This window comes from Myotis daubentonii, chromosome 21 (genome assembly GCF_963259705.1).
Source record: "Myotis daubentonii chromosome 21, mMyoDau2.1, whole genome shotgun sequence".
NCBI classification, from domain to species: Eukaryota; Metazoa; Chordata; class Mammalia; order Chiroptera; family Vespertilionidae; genus Myotis; species Myotis daubentonii.
The window spans coordinates 9,481,423-9,498,770 of NC_081860.1; the positions used below are offsets into that span (position 1 = coordinate 9,481,423).

A 17,348-nucleotide genomic window follows, 5' to 3' on the forward strand; every position below is an offset into this window, starting at 1 on the left:
CTGCCTCACCTGCCGGCCTGCTACCCCCTCCCTCCTGACCAAGGGCACAGCCCCCATCTGTCCCTGCCCCAGGCTCTTGGCTTCGGTGTTTGAATCTGGCCACACTTCCACAGAAGACCTGGTTTAGGTCCGGAGCTTGCATTGTGGCTGCAGGGACAAGTCACTTCTCCTGTCCAGGCCTCAGTGTCCCCATTTATAAAATGGGGAACACGACCTGAGTAGCAGCTCTGTCTCCTCTGCTCCAACACCCACACAGAGCCAGAGCCCGGACACGCAGGGCTTTCTCCTCCAGGGCACGTGGAAATGCGTGCCTTCAGGGCTGAGTACAGGATTAACCTTTTGTCTTCCGTAATTCATATTTTACAAAGTAAGTCACGATGGTTGCACAACAATGTGAATAAACTCAATGACATTTAAAAATGGTTAAAATGGGCCCTAGCCAGTTTGGCTCAGTGGATAGAGCATCAGCCTGCGGACTGGAGGGTCCCGGGCTCGATTCCCGTCAAGGCACATGCCCGGGTTGCGGGCTCAATCCCCAGTAGGGGGTGTGCAGGAGGCAGCTGATCAATGATTCTCTCTCATCATTGATGTTTCAATTTCTCTTTCCCTCTTCCTTAATCTCTGAAATAAATAAAAATATATTTAAAAATAAAAGTGGCTAAATTGGTAACTGTTACGTGTATTTACTAGAATAAAAAATGAAATTTAGAAAGTATAACTTCAATAGACTAAACATTGTCTTTAAACACACACATACACAAAGTAAATAATTTGCAATTTTCTAAGCACTCCCGATATACATTCCACATCACTGATGACTCCCAAGGACCGCATGCCTCTCTCCGGTATCAGACCCAACCTCTGAGGGGACTGCTCTGTCCGGGGGCACCAGGACTGAGGGAAGTACCAGCTGCACAGCCTAGCCCCCAGCTACCCACTTGGTCTGGGGCCCACTACACACCAACCATCTTGGTCCCAATCCCTCTCTGAGGCCTCACCTCCCACTCTCCCCCAACAGAATGGTGTCTCATTCCCTGGCAACCCAAGATGCCCTGGGAAGCCGGGCTCCACGTACACACCTGGATCTGGTCGCCCAGCCACTTGAATGCAATAAATCCAGGTTCTGTTCTGATGACAAAGAGGCCAAGTACAAACTGTAGCCCAAGACCCCAGGACACGGTCCGCCAAGACACCTGCCGGCGATACAGAAAGGTCCTGGTGAGCTCAGCTCCCCCGGGGGTACCCACCGGGGACAGGGTGGGGTGAGAGCAGAGGCCAGGGGGCTGCTCTGAGGGGCTACGGGCGCTTTAGCCTGCCTGTAGGATAGGGCTGGACCCAGCCAGGGGTTGGACCGATTGCCAGTGGTCACATCCTTCCTGGAGTTCATAATAGGCCACACCCTTGGCGGCAGTGAGACTGGGGCAGCAGGCAGGAGTGGGCAGGTCTAACCGAGGACCCATGTAAGCCTTCACCAGCTTTGGGCATGCCATGGCACTTGGTCCCGGGTCATCACTGGGTGGGCGGAATTGTAGCCTCAGGGTCGGGCCTCAGTGTAACCTTCGTCTGCCTGGACCCTCCCCCCATTCCTCCTCCATAGGCAGGGACCCCGTTGCCCTAATCTCCCTCTGTCAATGTTCTCACTCCAGCAGCAGGGAGCAGGATGCCTCTCAGCGTTTAATGATTCCTTAGTGGTGATCCCCAAACTCAGGAGTGCATCAGGATCTCTGGGGGGCCTGGCTGGAGCCGGGGGTGAGAGAGGGGGGAGTGGGGAGGAGGGGAGGTGTTCGCCACACTGTGAAACCAGGAGGGGTCCTGATATTGGGGTGGTTGCATTGCCAAGGAGGCAGTGGGAGACAAGCCTGACAACTAAGCACTCACTGCGCGGTGATGCTTTGAGCAGGCAAAGAGGATGCCAATGAACACGCAGACTCCTGCAAAGGACACCAGCTGCTCAGGCCGCTGGGAGGTGTCCAGAGCCAGCCACAGGACCAGGCCCAGGAAAGCAGCGAGGGCTAGACCCCTGCAGGGGAAAGGCAGAAAGACGTCACCCTCAGCATCTTCCCCAACCCCACACAGGAGACCACCTGGGCTCCAGGGAAAGCACACTCAGGTCTGGTGGGAGGAGAGAGCTGTGTGACTTCAGGAAAACCACCTAACCTCTCTGAGTCTAATTTACTCACTGGGAAAAGGAGGCCAAAGGCTCCCCATTTCTCAGGGTTGGGAGGGGACTAAATACTAAATACAGTGAGATCACATCCCACCATTATACACTCTGCACGTGTTGTTAGGCCCGGCCGGCACGGCCAGTGGTTGAGTGCTGACCTATGACCCAGGAGGTCAGGGTTTGATTCCCAGTTAGGGCACATGCCCGGATTGCAGGCCCAACCCCCAATAGGGGGCATGCAGGAGGCAGGTGGTCAATGATTCTCTCTCATCATTGATGTTTTTATTTCTCTCTCCCTCTTCCTTCCTCTCTGAAATCAATAAAAATATACTTTAAAAAAATTCTCTGTTGCCCTGGCCGATGTGGCTCATGAGTTAGAGCATTGGCCCATAGACTGAAGGGTCTCAGGTTTGATTCATAGTCAAGGGCACCTACATGGGTTGCAGGTTTGATCCCCGGTCCCAGTCGGGGTGTATGTCTCTCTCACATCCATGTTTCTTTCTCTTTCTCTCTCCCTTTCCTTTGCCCTCTCTCTTTCCCTCTTTTCCCCCCTTCCAGTTTCTGAAAATCAATGGAAAAAATATCCTTGGGTGAGGATTATTAACAACAACAAAATCCCCTGGGGCTACCTAAAAGTAATGACACCTGGACCCTAGCCCAGCCTGCTAATTCATATTCCAGGGTGGTCACCCTGCAGCTACATGTCTCACACAGGTCCCTGATGATCTGATAGGCCCTCCCTGCCCGGATGAGCTGGGATGTCTTACTTTAGGAAACTGCTGAGTCCTGTTCTCTGCTGTTAGTCAGCTGTAGTAACTGGGGCAGAGACCAGACAGGAACTGGCAAATCTCCACAAAGATTCCTGCCACCTTTGAAGCCACCCAGCGACGCTTGCCCTGGGGCTTCCAAAAGGCAAGCAGGGTGGATTACGCTCCCCATAGCACAGGAACTGGCTGGTGGGATGGCCCGAGGCCCTGCTCACCCAGCCCTGGCTGTGCCCCCAGAGCTGACTCAGAGGCCCTCAGTCAATGTGCCCCGATCCTTCTCACCCCGCCCTACCTGGGGGCTGTGAGCTCACTCACCTCTTAAACCAGAGGCTCCTGCGGGGGGAATGCCCCCAAGGCGTGGCACACCTCAGCAGGTTTGGTCCCAGCCGCCTCTTCAACAGGCTGTAGGCCAAGAAGGCCAGGACCACACAGGTGAGGACAAACAGGGGCAGGGCCCTCTGGAAATTCAGGATGCAAGCAGTCAACAGGAAGGCCCCGAACGCTGGCAGTGGGAGGGGAAAGTACAAGAAGGGGGGTCAGTGATGACATGGGTCTCTGCGGGCCCCTGCAGCCCCGCCCTCCGGCTCCAACTGCCCCATCCAGAACTTGGAGGGCAGGAACTTCACCCAACCCCTCTGAGCCTCAGTTCCTCACCTGGAAGTGCCAACAATCATCCCTCCTGTGCTAAGGGTTGTTACCGAGGTAACTGATAGAGTGGTGTGGTGTATAAGGGCTCTGCAAGCTGCAAAGTGTTGACCAAACGTGAGCGAGGAGATGTGTTCGGAAGAAGCTAGACCAGTGATGGCGAACGTTTTGAGCTCGGCGTGTCAGCATTTTGAAAAACCCTAACTTAACTCTGGTGCCGTGTCACATATAGACATTTTTTGATCTTTGCAACCATAGTAAAACACTTATATTTTTGATATTTATTTTATATATTTAAATGCCATTTAACATAGAAAAATCAACCAAAAAAATGAGTTCGCGTGTCACCTCTGACACGCGTGTCATAGGTTCGCCATCATTGACTGCTAGACAGTGTGGCTTCTTCTAGCGTCGAAAGAGTGCCTGCTATGCTCCAGAGCTCACTGGGTTCCAGTGAGGACAGAGTAAGTGAGTCAGATACTCCAGGAAGGCGTCCACTTATTTGTGCCAGGATTCCCTTCTGAAGTATTAATCAGTGACATTTTCTTCCTGGAATTTCCTTCTCCCCCTTTGCCCTCCTCCCCTTTGGGGAGCTAAACCAGTCTGTGCTATGCCTCCAGAAAGGAATATGAGCCCGGCCAGTGTGGTTCAGTGGTTGAGCATCGACCTGTGAACCAGGAGGCCACAGTTTGATTCCCAGTCAGGACACATGCCCGGGTTGCAGGCTCGATCCCCAGTAGGGGATGCGCAGGAGGCAGCCGATCCATGATTCTCTCTCATCATTAATGTTTCTCTCTCTCTCTCTTCCTCTTCCTTTCTCTCTGAAATCAATAAAAATATTTTTTTTAAAGAAAGGAATATGATAGTAGATAGATAGTGGATAGTAGATAGAGGGGAAATATCTCTCCCTGGCTTATGAGTTTCAAAAGCCAGGGCTCTTGCGTAGCCTTTCCACTGGATAAAAGATGTGAGATGAAACACTTTAAGTGTAAGCTCTACTCGACTCCCTCTGCTACCAGACTAATTGGAGAGTCTGCACTTGGCTTTCTCCCACATTTATGTAATCGTCCTTTCGTTCCCTCCTTAATCTCAAATGCATAAAAGAAACTGCAAACTGTTCGTCTCAGAAGTATTTTTCTCAGTCCGTGGAGATCTTGCTTGCAGGCAGGCATATCTCTGTTTGACTCAAATAAAGTATCATAAAAACTCTCTACAGGTTTGGATGTTCTTACATCGATGCAATATCAGCCCTTTCTCATCTGTCCAGCCTCATCCTCTGGCTCCTTGTCTAGAACATTACCCTCTGGCCACACTAGGCTGTTGATCAGCTCCCTGTTCACATCCTGTCCCTTTTCACTTTTGCTCCTGGGGTTCCTCTGCATGGAGTGCCTCTCACTCCTTGTTGTCCTTCCCCTCCACCTGGCCAACTCCTGCTCAACCTGTGAGACTCAGATGCCACCTCCTCCTGGAAGTCCTCCCCGATCACCCCCATCCTTCCTTGGTGCTCCCAGATGGCAAGCTGCACTATGTGGACATAGTTGTTGCCCTCTCCCTAACTGATCAACATCTGGTCTTGGGAACAACATCTGGTCTGCCTTAATTCTGCTGGCCCTGCTTCTGGCATGCTCAGCCCTGAGCTGTTGCTCAACAAAGCTCTGTTGAATTACTGGGTAAGTGAACGACCCTGCCCTGAGACATGGATGGCTGGGGTGGAGATGGCTGAAATGGGTGGGCGGGGTGGGTGGGGCTGGGCCCAGGCTCACCAGTGCAGAGCAGGCCTATGCAGATCCAGCGGAACAGTTGTGCGTGCTCCCTGTAGAAGCGCCTCACTCTCTGGGCGGCCTGCAGGGGCCTCCTAGGGAGAAGACCAGAGGGTCCACAAGTGGCCCCCAGACTCCCGTCCCCATGGGGATCCTCAGCACCTCCAGGTAGAAGCTGCTCCAATAAAATGGTGACCTGGGGTGAGCCAGGCACTGGCCTTGACATCCCACAGGGAGGAAGAGCAACCCCAGCCCGGAGCAAACCGAGGAAAGGCTCAGGCTACTCAGCACCACGCGAGTGAGAACCCTGCCTGCAGAGCTGGAGGGGAATGGCCTGCCAACGGGAAGCACTTACCAGCAACCAGCTACCAAACAACGTGCACAAGTCATGCCGGCTGCCTCCCTCCTGTCCCCGGGCGCAAGGTGGAGAGGCTCTCCCCTCTGCATTTACCCCCTTGGGACCCGGGACACTCCTCGCGGAGTCAGTAGTCCTTCCGGAGACATGGGGACAGCCCTCTTTATGCTCCAGCTGTGACCCCACTGCCTTCCAGGCCCAGTGCAATGCCAGTTCTTGCCTGGTCATTTGGTCACTGGCCTAGCCCTGCAGTAGAGGCTGGAATCTGAATAGCCGCTGGGGTCCCACAGGCTGCACACTCAGAGCTCATTAGGCATCAGCTGCTGTTTTAAGGACCCTCTCCTCCCTCTCTCTGTCCCATGTCCCACCTCCTAAGTGCATCTTCCCCAATCTCACTCCAAGACAGACAGATGGAACCCCCGCCTCCTGTTCTCCTCCACTCAGGACTGGCCAGTGAGGGCCCCCGTGGGCCTAGGTATTGGGAGGCCTAGTTCTCGGCTCCTACTTGCTGCCTGTGTGGCCCGGGCCCATCTCCTTCCTTCAGCCTTCCCATGTGAAAAGGGGGGCCTGCCCAAGTCCAGGGGCTTTCAAACTAAGCCTCGAGGCTCCCAAGGTGCCCAGAGACTGAATGGCTAAGAGGGGGGCCAGTCTGGTTTGGGGGCCCCAGCCAAGTTACACCATGAGCAGCCCCGCAGCATAGTTTGGGGTTTCCAGTGGGATTTCACTCTGGCTGCTTCAAAGCAGGTTGGGAGCCTCGGGCCTGGCGCACTCATTTGCTAAATCGTGTTTTCTCCTTCCTTCAGCAAAGATGCAGGGAGTTGCCTTTCTCCCTGGCAGAGAGCACGCTCCCACCCCTGCTCCCCACCCCTGCTCCCCGTGGTGGCCTCCTCTCCTACCCGGCCTGCGTCCCCTCCTGGAGACCACCTACCTTCCTGAGAGGGGCTCCTGGCTGGCTTCGTTCAAATTGTTCCTGTCTTCCGCATGGTTCAAGTCGCTGCCCAGGGGCTGGCCTTCCTCCTAAAGCCACCAGAGAGTGACCACAGTGTCCCCGCCACCCCAAGTGAGAACTGGAGCGGGGGGCCCAGGGTGGGAGAGGCCCTGGCTGCCACCAGGAGTGGGCTGGGGTGGGGGCTGGGCTTCTGCACAGGAAGTAATTAGAGGGCAACTGAAATTCTGCAGAGCATGCATTGAGCACCGACTGTGTGCTGGGCTCTGTGCTAGGGAGGGACACCCAGCTGTGCCTGAGCTGTGGCGGGTGGGAGTCCCAAGCAGGGCCTCCTGGTCACGCAGCCCCAGGACACAAATAACCTCACAGTCTGTGGAGTTAGGTTCTGACATGTAGCGGGGTTACTCTTGCAAATTACAATGTGAAAGGTGCACCCTGGGTTGTGCAAGTGGTGAAGGGGAGGGAACTAGGGGAGGGAAGAGGGTGTCATTTTAGGCTCCAGAGTTCTGGGTGGTGGGCCCCAACCTGGCTATTCCAGGTGAGGGGTGGGGAGGAAATGAAGGAAGATGGTGAACAAAGGCCCTTCCCACTAGGGGACCAAAATGGGACTGCGGAAGGGGACAGACCAGCTCATCCCCCATGTTGGCCACGGCTGCGAGAGAGACGGACTCTTTGGGTCTTGTTGTGTCGTCCTCCATGTACCAGACCTTCCAGCTGAAAGACAGTGAGGCCCAAAGCTGAAAGGGGGAAGGCCAGGCAGGACCCGGGGAGGGGCCTGAGGAAGGGAGGGGGATGGGAAGGGAGAGGGCTGGCAGGGGGGACCAGACAACTAGCATAGCTGCTACCATCCCAGAACTCAACCCTCATCATGGCTGGGGGCCATGGCCATGATTCCCCAAGGACAGAGGAAGGCATCCCTTCCTGCGCTCACTTCTGAACCTGTGAGAGGCAAGTTCTCAGAAACCCCGAGTCCAGGCAGAAGCGAAGAAAGTCTGCCCCCCTGCACAGGGAAGAGAAGGAAGGAATTCTGCATAGCACGTAGGTGTTCCTGATACAGGTATTTTTGTGAAGAGTGGGCCTAGCTTTCAACGCTCCCCACAATAGGTTAAAACCATTGCCATTGCCCAGCTGGAGCCGAGTGGCTCAGTGGTTGAGCCTATGAACCAGAAGGTCGTAGTTCGATTCCTGATCAAGGGGCACATGCCCAGGTTGCAGGCTCGATCCCCAGTGTGAGGCGTGCAGGAGGCAGCCAGTCAATGATTCTCTCTCATCATTGATGTTTCCATCTCTCTCTCTCTCCCTCTCCCTCTCCCTGCCTCTCTGAAATCAATAAAAATACATTATATATTTAAAAAAAGCCACCATTGCCATTAAGTGATATTTTCATTGTATTGTACTCTCCCACCTCTGAAAGGTGGAGACACAATGTCCTGAAGACTTCATTCTAGTCCTTGTACCCAGCTGTACCTGAAATCAGCCCTACCCCAGAGGGACTTTGCAATTACTGATAGAACCTCCCTTCCCCCAACTGGTGGGCGGAGTATGACTTAACCTGCAGCCTGGAAACACCTGAGCGACTAACCATGTACCTTCTATGGACGATACATTGAACCACCAATCAACACCTGCCAAATCCCCTAAGCCCTTGTTCCTATATGGAACATACATTAAGCCACCAATCAGCACGTGCCGAGTATACTAAGCCCCCATTCCTTCCCTTTCCGCCCCTCAAAAGGCGCGCTCACCTCTGCGCGAGTTGCTGTCCTCCCCTTGCGAGACAGCCCTGCAGGTCTTCTCCTCTAATAAAGCCTGTAGTCCTTGTTTTGATCTTTCGATGTCTGTCTGATCTTTCGATGACAAGAGCCAATACTGTCCTTTTTCTTTCTTTTTTTTTTTTTTTAAATGAAGCTCAGTTCATAGGCTTAAACTCACCTGTAAGTAAGAGCCCTGAGACCCCTTATCTCCCCATATCTTCCCTCTTTTTTTCCTCCCCTTGGGTGGCAACCTACACTATCCAAACAGCAGCCCGGTTAAGCTCACAGACCCAGGGGTGTGCACGCAAGAGCAGCAACAGCTGTGGAAGGGCACCCACACGTGGAGCCTGGGGAAGCCCAGCTACTCATGCACACTCAGACACAGACACACAGCCGCACGGAGGGAAGCAAGATCCTCTTCCTACTCACATATCTGTGGTAAACAAGCCACTCTCCCGGGCAGGCGGCAGCGTGTTTTTCTGTGAAGACAGGCTGTGTGCAACGTGCTTTCACTTTAGCCTGAGTTCTCATTTTAAGGGGAATTCCGGGGCAGAGTTCAGATTTGACGTAGGTTGGGCGTCCCACACAACAAAGGAAGTTAAAAATTCCCCTAATGTGAAACTTTCAGAGATGACCACCACAGAGTTTGTGGCATTTTCTGTCGAGACTTTTTTCTTAAGTGACTACTACTAAATGTCATTCATTTTACAAAAGGGGCTCAGACTATACCAGCTTTTTTGCAACTTGCTTTTCTGGGCAGACATCCACACTTTGCCCTGCCCACTCTGGGGGGGGGGGGGGAGCGCCAATGTGCTGTCTTGATTCTATTAAAAGTAATAAACAGGAACTCATTTAAAAGGGCGTGGGTTCGTGGGTTCCTGTAGCCCAGCGGGAAGACGTCTCTGTTTATCTTAGCTTTCCAGAATTCCTCTTCTACGAAAGAATTTCCTCCCTTTGTTAGAACTTCGAATGGTTTGCTATTAGGCTAGGCAGCAATTGTCCTGAATGGCAATTCTTTGTTTTTCCCAAATAAACCCATTTTGCTAGAGAAATATCTGGCTGCCTATTTGTTTCAGGTCAACAACTGTAAACTCAGTGCCCATGCCTGTCATCTGGTGTATCCTGAGCGGGACACCTGCCTCTGTGTGCAACCTCCACAAGGGTGGGCGGAGCTACCCTCACAGGGGCCTCATCAAGTAAGTCGCAGTCAAGGCAGAGGGGTCTGAAGCTGCTTCTCTGCCTCGGTCCCCTTCTAACCTCTCCCCCTTCCCTCCCTCCCTCCCTGCCCTCTCTCCTTCTCTCTTGGTGTCCAGACAGACGAAAGCCTGGAAGCACAACACATCCAGAAGCAGCCAAGCTAGTTTCAAAGCATTCCCTCTATTGCAGCTTACGACCTTGACCTCTTTTGTAAAAATATTTTTTTATTGATTTTAGAGAGGAAGGGAGAGGGAGAGAGAGAGATAGAAACATCAATGATGAGAGAGATTCATTGATCCACTGCCTCCTGCACATCCCACACTGGGGATCCAGCCCCAAACCCAGAAACGTTGCCCTGGCCTGGAATCAAGCTATGATTTCCTGGATCATAGGTCAAGGCTCAACCACTTAGCCACACCGGCCAGGCATCTTGACCTTTTCGTGTGCCCTAATCTCCACAGCAAGGACTTAATAGGCTGTGCGTCATGAGATAAAATCCTGAGCTTGGAGCTTAAAGGTCTAGATTCATTCCTGTCTCTCAAAGGCAGCCTGTCTCCTCATCTGTAACACAGTGGGGGTGGGTAATAGTACCTGCCTCTTAAATATTCATGAGGGTTAAATGAGCTAATTTTGGTGGGTGTTTGACACAGCCTGGCACCCTCAGGCTGGCAGGTGTCATCACTGCCACAGTCCCACCTCAGAGCTGTCTTGGCATATTCTCCTCCTCCAGGCCAGGAGACCCTGTGCTTCTCCTCTGCTGCCCCCACTCAAGGAGGCGTGACCGTAGTGACCTGGCCCCCAGAAACCAGATGCTCCTTTTTTTAGTTTTTAAATATATTTTTATTGATTTCAGAGAAGAAGGGAGAGGGAGACATAGAAACATCAATGATGAGAGAGAATCATTGATCAGCTGCCTCCTGCACGCACCACACTGGGGATCGAGGCTGCAACCCTGGTATGTGCCCTGACCAGGAATTGCCCCGTGACCTCCTGGTTCATAGGTCGACGCTCAACCACTGAGCCACTGAGGTCAGGCACCAGATCGCTTTTCAGGTGGCATTCGGCTGAAAGCCACAGGCTGGGCAGTGAGGAGGTTGGGTGGGAAAGACCGAGAGCTGGGGGACCACAGGGGTCCTGGCTCTGCCTCATCCAGCTGTGTGACCGCAGCACTCAGTGCATCACTTGCCCCCTGTGGCCTGCATCCTGAGGAGGCTGTCCCTGAGATGTTTAGCTCTGAGGCCTGTCCCACCCACGAGATGGTAGAGTGAGGCCTGGGCCTGAGCCAGGCAGAGGAAGACAAGGAATAAATATACATATATATTTCCTTTCCAAACAAAACAAAACAGCGCTTGGATTTATAATGAAGAGGCTGCTCCACCTCGCCCATGCCTGTCCCACTCTTTAGAGGCAACCACTTACCTGTTTCTGGGTTTAGTTCTTTGGGGCCACCTTCTGTTTCTGGGGAATTCTTGGCCAAGTCACGGGAAAGAAATCCTTCTCCTTGCCAGGCTTTGATACAATAAAGAGGATATTTTTATAAGTGGTGAGTGAAACGTTCAGGGCTGTAAGAGGCAACCATCATCGGAAAGGGTGTTCAACAATCTATTTTCTTCTCACAAACTTGCCCACACTCATGTCTTGGCTCTTCACAGGTGAGGTCTCTTTCATTGCATTGATTCATGTGTCCAAGCACTGAACAAAAAGTTGCAGGAATATGACCCTGTCATTCTCTCCAATACCTAAAAGGTCGAACACCCCTGCAATGGCCACTTGGCATGACTATCCAAGTGTCCCCTGATAGAGTCCACCCCTTGACTCTGTTCACAGAGAACAGATGGGCACAAAGGGCCATTATCTAATACAAAATGAAAGAATGGGTCTGGGGCTCATCTCGTTCTCAGCCAACAAGAAAGGGCTGGTGCCCAGCCAACCTGGGTCAGTGGTTGAGTGTTGACCTATGACTAGGAGGTCATGGTTTGATTCCTGGTCAGGGCATATGCCCAGGTGTGGGCTTAATCCCCAGTGTGGGGCATGCAGGAGGCAGCCAATCAATGAGTCTCTCTTATCATTGATGTTTCTATCTCTCTCTCCCTCTCCGTTCCTCTCAAGAGAAAGAAAGAAAGAAAGAAAGAAAGAAAGAAAGAAAGAAAGAAAGAAAGAAAGAAAGAAAGAAAGAAAGAGAGAAAGAAAGAAAGAGCTGGTGACAAAAGGACATAAGGACACCTGGTCACACATCCAAGAGGGCCCAAGGCCACCAGGCAGGGGGTTTTCCCCAAGCAGGAGGAGATCACTGTTTCCAAATATTTAACTGGTTACTATTTTGTGAAGAATATTCTCTTTGTTATTTCACTTTCTATCCTTCTTTCTTCTCCATTTCATTCGCTTTTTATATCATGAGAGATTGAGATGTTTTGTTTTCAGTTGGATCCAGGTAGGATGTTCTACAAACCAAAGTAGTTCTTAACGCACATCATCCCTTTGGGTTCAAATATATCATTTAAGGCTTTTAGGCCACATCCTCTATCGGAGGTGCACCATTTTCCTCCAGCCTCTGGGAAGGGCTGTAGGGCTATTAATTTGGATTTCCATTGCTTTGTTGGCTCAGAATTTGACACTGAGTCCAGCTGATAAGCTGGTTATTTATACAGGCAAAGATAATCCCTTGATTGCTCCATCTTCTCTCCCTGTCAGAGAAGTGGTCTGGTGGGGCACCCACTGAACCTTACAGCAAAGCCAGAAATTTTTTACAAGAGTTTGCATGAAGGGGACTTCAGGCCTTCCTGGGAGGAGCTGGCAAAATAAATTTACCACAGACCAGAAGTGTCCATAGGGAAGGTGCTGACAAGTGAGGCATCACAAAGTAAACAAAATTGCTAGGAAGAATGAAACTTTCCAGGCATATCTTGGCTCCTTCCAAGCAGGGGGAATTCCACTGGTCACACTGTGCCAGAGACCGAAAGGCATGGCCTCATCTCTGACTGTCCTCAGACTAGGGCCAAGTGTCCCTCCTGTGTGGACCTGACAATCATACACCATGGCTCATTCTGAACCACTCCTTTCCATTGAACCACTCCTTTCCATTTCGCCATGCCTGTAGCACCAAGTGTCACTATTCCAAAGGTTGTATCCAATTCCCTTCAGCTCCATGACAGTGGCGGTTTGTGGAGAACGTGACCCAACACGGGAGCTAAACACTGGCCAGCTTGTGGGTCAGGAGGCAGTGCTGTTTCCCACAGGATGAGACCACTTCCAGGGATGGAGTAGAGATGCTGATTAGCCACCTCATCTGAGCAAAGGGACAAGCCCCGGGGTCTCCTGGCTCGGAGAAGAGCGGTGTGCGAATGGGCCCTCAGGTGGAGCCTGTGGTTCCAGGAGACGGTAACAACTATGGCACCAGCTGAGAGCTTCACGCCGGAGAGCTTGGTATGTGCCAGGCTGTGCTAAGAACTTTCCCTGCAGTATCTCAATTAACCCTCATAATAATCACTGAGATAGGTACTGGTCACCATGTCCCCCACCTGTCCTCCATGGAGGTGTGTTAAGGGGAAGCCAGCATCATAGATGGAGCAACTATTGAGAAGATGAACAGGCTGAGGTAGACTGTAGGCGACTGTCACTTGAGGTGTCCACCCCATGTTTCCACTTCGCCCGCTGCTTGGCAGGCAGGATGGATTCTGAGCCCACCCTTAGAGCCGGTGGCTACGAATTTTTTGTGTTCTCGGGTCAGACTCCATGACATCATGGATACGACCTCCTAAGACCCAGCACCAATTCTGCAGGGGCTGATTTACTGGGCAACCAGCCACATAACCTGAATACTAAGTCCAACTCCAACTTGTCCGAGAATATCCATTTTGCCCTGATAAAAGAGGAGATCCAGTGAAATTTCTGCCCAGTGACAGTCTACACAGCAGGGTGCCTGATTCATCTTATGCAGATTCCTTAGCAGAGATGAGGATTTTTGTCCAAGTGATTTACTTGAGAACCCGTCGGACACTGTCCTGTGACCCCAGAGCTGAGGTGGCTCAGCGATGGCTCTTTCCGATTATTTCCGAAGGGCAGCGAGGGGAGCAAGGGGGGCAGCATAGGGTGGGGGTAAGAAGTGAGAGCATCGTCTTAGGAAGGGCTTAGCTGCAGTCTGGAACACAAACGCTACACAAACTCTTCAACAGGTTAGTCCCTCCCCGAGGCCAGGCCAGGCCAGTCTGTTGTGAGCCAAGGACTAGGGAAGCGGTTGGGAGGGGGCGTTGCCTCCCAGGTAAAGTGGCTTCCATTCAACTCAGGACAATTCTTCAGACAAGGTGCAGCGGTGCCCTAACTGACATAGCACCTGGGAGATGGGTGCCCGTGGTACAGGGAATCTGCAGGGTGCCAGCAGCTTCCGCTACAGGTGAAAACTGATTCATTCTGTTGGCACCCCTCACTCCCAGGCTGCTTGGGGGTTACCCCAGGCAGGGGCCAGGCCAAAGCAGTCTCCTTCCCATAGGTACTCTGCCTCTCTCAGGGGAGTCTGAGAGAGAACCCTGCATTTGTCCATGGTCTTGTTCCCATGAGAATTCTCCTGGAGGTTTGGTGGAACCAAAGAGGCTTAATGTGAAACCAGGTCTATAATTTGATCAGAAAGGTCAGTCGGGAATGCAGAGGTGGCTGGGGTACTAGGGCCTTTCGTTTGGGGCAACTGCGGGGGTGAAGGGCACCCCTACTGGGCCAGGTGCGAAGGCCAGCAGCCTTCCCCAGCTTGGGTTGGCCCTGGCTCCCACTTTGGGGGTTGTACGGCCACCCCCTGGGCCAGCCTCACCTCAGGCACCACTGCCCCACCCTAGGCCCACCCTCGTCCTCCTCAAAGGGCCCAGCTACCCCTGGAGTCACCACCACCCTCTGTGCACTCAACCCCAGGCTGCCCCTGGCCCCTCAAGCCTTGCCATGAAGATCAAAGATGCCAAAAACAAAAATAAAAAATCCTTTCGCATGGTTTCACACAGACACTGGGGGAACTCTAGTAAAGCTCTCATATTTTGAACCTATTGATATCCCAGCAGAGGAAGAACAAGAAGTTGCGAGCTTGGAAAGTGTCCTGAAACATTGGACTTGGAATGTAGCACATGGATCCACTGGTATTCCGGATGTACACCTGGAACGGAAGGATTTAACACTTTTTGCCCAGAAGGGAGCCTGCACTTGATCGATTTCCAAACCAAGACCTGTCTACTTTTTTAAAAAAAAAAATATATATATATATATATTATTGATTTTTTACAGAGAGGAAGGGAGAGGGATAGAGAGTTAGAAACATCGATGAGAGAAACATCGATCAGCTGCCTCCTGCACACCTCCTACTGGGGATATGCCCACAACCAAGGTACATGCCCTTGACCGGAATCGAACCTGGGACCTTTCAGTCTGCAGGCTGAGGCTCTATCCACTGAGCCAAACCAGTTAGGGCAGGACCTGTCTACTTTTATCCAAATGGGAGGGGGAAACTTCTCAACATTACACCTGGTGCAGTGTGCTACAGGAGGTGGTGCCCACGCCTGCACAGACTGGATGAACTCGACCGTCTTGCAAAGGGCCTGCTGTGTACAGATTCTGCCAGAAGGGCTATACACATAATACAGCAGGCACTACACAGATAGCAGCAGAGTGCTCTTCCCGTGCTAGTGCCTCAGAACCCTAGCAATGCCAAAAGATGCCTTTGTGGACACTGGCTCGGAGTTAGTGTTTTCGCAGTCCATTCCGATGACAACTATAAACGAGGCACTGGGACAAGCCTTGGAGGGGGTACCTTTCTGGGCTTATGCGGTTTATTGGCTGGCTGTGAACATTTTAAAGAGGCTCGTGAAATGGCATCCAACGGTGACAGCACCCGTTCTGACAGCTGACAAGCTGAGATATGCAGGAGACTGTGGGAGATTTGGCCTGCTGGGCTGGGCTGTAGCGTCTGGTTTTGGCAATATGATTGGCAATATGATTTATAAGGGGGAAGCAAGGATCTGTTAGTAAAGAAGATCTAGCAAGAGCTACTTTAGTTACTATCACCAGTAACATTCGTTGTGTGGCCGGAATGTGTGCTGTTCATGGGCAAATAAACGGAGCTGTCACTGTGGGAAACTTTTTATGAGCCAATACTCTCTCAATGAAACTTTTGGCACATCCACTGGATTGCTGGTCCGAAGGTCAGCTGAAAGCATTGTTCCTAGCGCATGGGGTGCTTTGGAGCAGTTGGCGTACTTCTTGGGCTGCCAAATTTCAGCTAAAGCATCAGGTTTCTCTCTGCTAATAAATGTCATTCAAGAGGAACTGAAAACCACAGGCCTTATCACTGCATTATTTGTCACTGGGAACTAAAGGATAAAAGAGTAGGATTATGCCTGCTGATTTTTAAATGTCAAAATACCAAGATGCTAAATGTTGCCATATTAACAGCGAGAACTTGGTAACAGGTGAAATATTTCTAACTGAAATGCTGTCCCTTCTGTATATAGCCAGTGTTAAATCCTTAAATGCAAAACAGCCCCTAATTGTTGAGCTTTCTCACACATACAAAGAGGGGGAAAAAAGAAATGTCAGTTTTTTGTTTTTTGTTTTTTGTTTTTTAATATATTTTTATTGATTAAGATATTACATATGTGTCCTTGTCCCCACGTTACCCTCTACCCCCCCCATGCCCTCCCCCCCCGCCCCCCCGTTGTCCGTGTCCATTGGTTAGGCCTATATGCCTGCATGTAAGTCCTTTGGTTGATCTTTCCCCCTTTCCCCCACCTTCCCCTACCCTCCCTCCAAAGCCCGACAGTCCAATCAATGCCTCTCCGTCTCTGGATCAGCCCTTGTTCATCAGTTTATGTTGTTCATTATATTCCACAAATGAGTGAGATCATGTGGTATTTATCCGCTCTCCAGTTCCATCCATGCTGTGGCAAATGGTAAGAGTTCCTTTTTCTTCTTCCTCTTCTTAAAGAATACCTTTCAGCATTTCATATAATGCTGGTTTGGTGGTGATGAACTCCTTTAGCTTTTTCTTATCCGTGAAGCTCTTTATCTGACCTTCTATTCTGAATGATAGCTTTGCTGGATAAAGTAATCTTGGTTGCAGGTTCTTGCTATTCATCACTTTGAATATTTCTTGCCACTCTCTTCTGGCCTGCATGGTTTCTGTTGAGAAATCAGCTGACAGTCGTATGGGTACTCCCTTGTAGGTAACTGACTGTCTTTCTCTTGCTGCTTGTAAGATTCTCTCTTTGTCTTTTGCTCTTGGCATTTTAATTATGATGTGTCTTGGTGTGGTCCTCTTTGGATTCCTTTTGTTTGGGGTTCTCTGTGCTTCCTGGACTTGTAAGTCTATTTCTTTCACCAGGTGGGGGAAGTTTTCTGTCATTATTTCTTTAAATAGGTTTTCAATATCTTGCCCTCTCTCTTCTTCTGGTACCCCTATAATTCTGATGTTGGTATGCTTGAAGTTGTCCCAGAGGCTCCTTACACTATCTTCATATTTTTGCAATCTCTTTTCTTTTTTCTTTTTCAGTTGGGTATTTTTTGTTTCTTTGTATTTCAACTCTTTGACTTGATTCTTGGGATCCTCTTGTCTGCTGTTGGATCTCTGTAAATTATTCTTTATTTCAGTCAGTGTATGCTTAATTTCTAGTTGGTCCTTTTTCATGTCCTCCATGGTCTCACTATACTTATTGAGGGACTCATTAAATTTATCGGCGGTTTCCATAAAATTCTTGAAAAACCTTATAAACGTGGCCTTGAACTCTATATCC

The 17,348-nt window shown here is 51.0% G+C and overlaps 1 protein-coding gene and 1 pseudogene across 3 annotated transcripts in view; one reads left to right on the forward strand and one right to left on the reverse strand.

The window, feature by feature from the left end:
- The window catches only part of SLC28A1 (solute carrier family 28 member 1), a 33,471-nt gene extending 24,412 nt beyond the window's left edge, over positions 1–9,059 (reverse strand). The window contains exons 1-7 of one of the 3 annotated variants that reach the window (XM_059678016.1): positions 8,821–9,059; positions 7,264–7,351; positions 6,620–6,708; positions 5,340–5,428; positions 3,247–3,433; positions 1,879–2,020; positions 1,080–1,193 (exon numbers count right to left, since the gene is read on the reverse strand). In XM_059678016.1, the coding sequence (XP_059533999.1) occupies positions 1,080–1,193; positions 1,879–2,020; positions 3,247–3,433; positions 5,340–5,428; positions 6,620–6,708; positions 7,264–7,335 (693 nt within the window). In that variant the 5' untranslated portion in view covers positions 7,336–7,351; positions 8,821–9,059. The other 2 variants (XM_059678014.1, XM_059678015.1) reach the window with 2 other exon arrangements.
- A 5,768-nt stretch (positions 9,060–14,827) lies between these two features.
- Positions 14,828–16,118, forward strand: LOC132222811 (pantothenate kinase 3-like; annotated as a pseudogene).
- Positions 16,119–17,348: the final 1,230 nt, after the last annotated feature.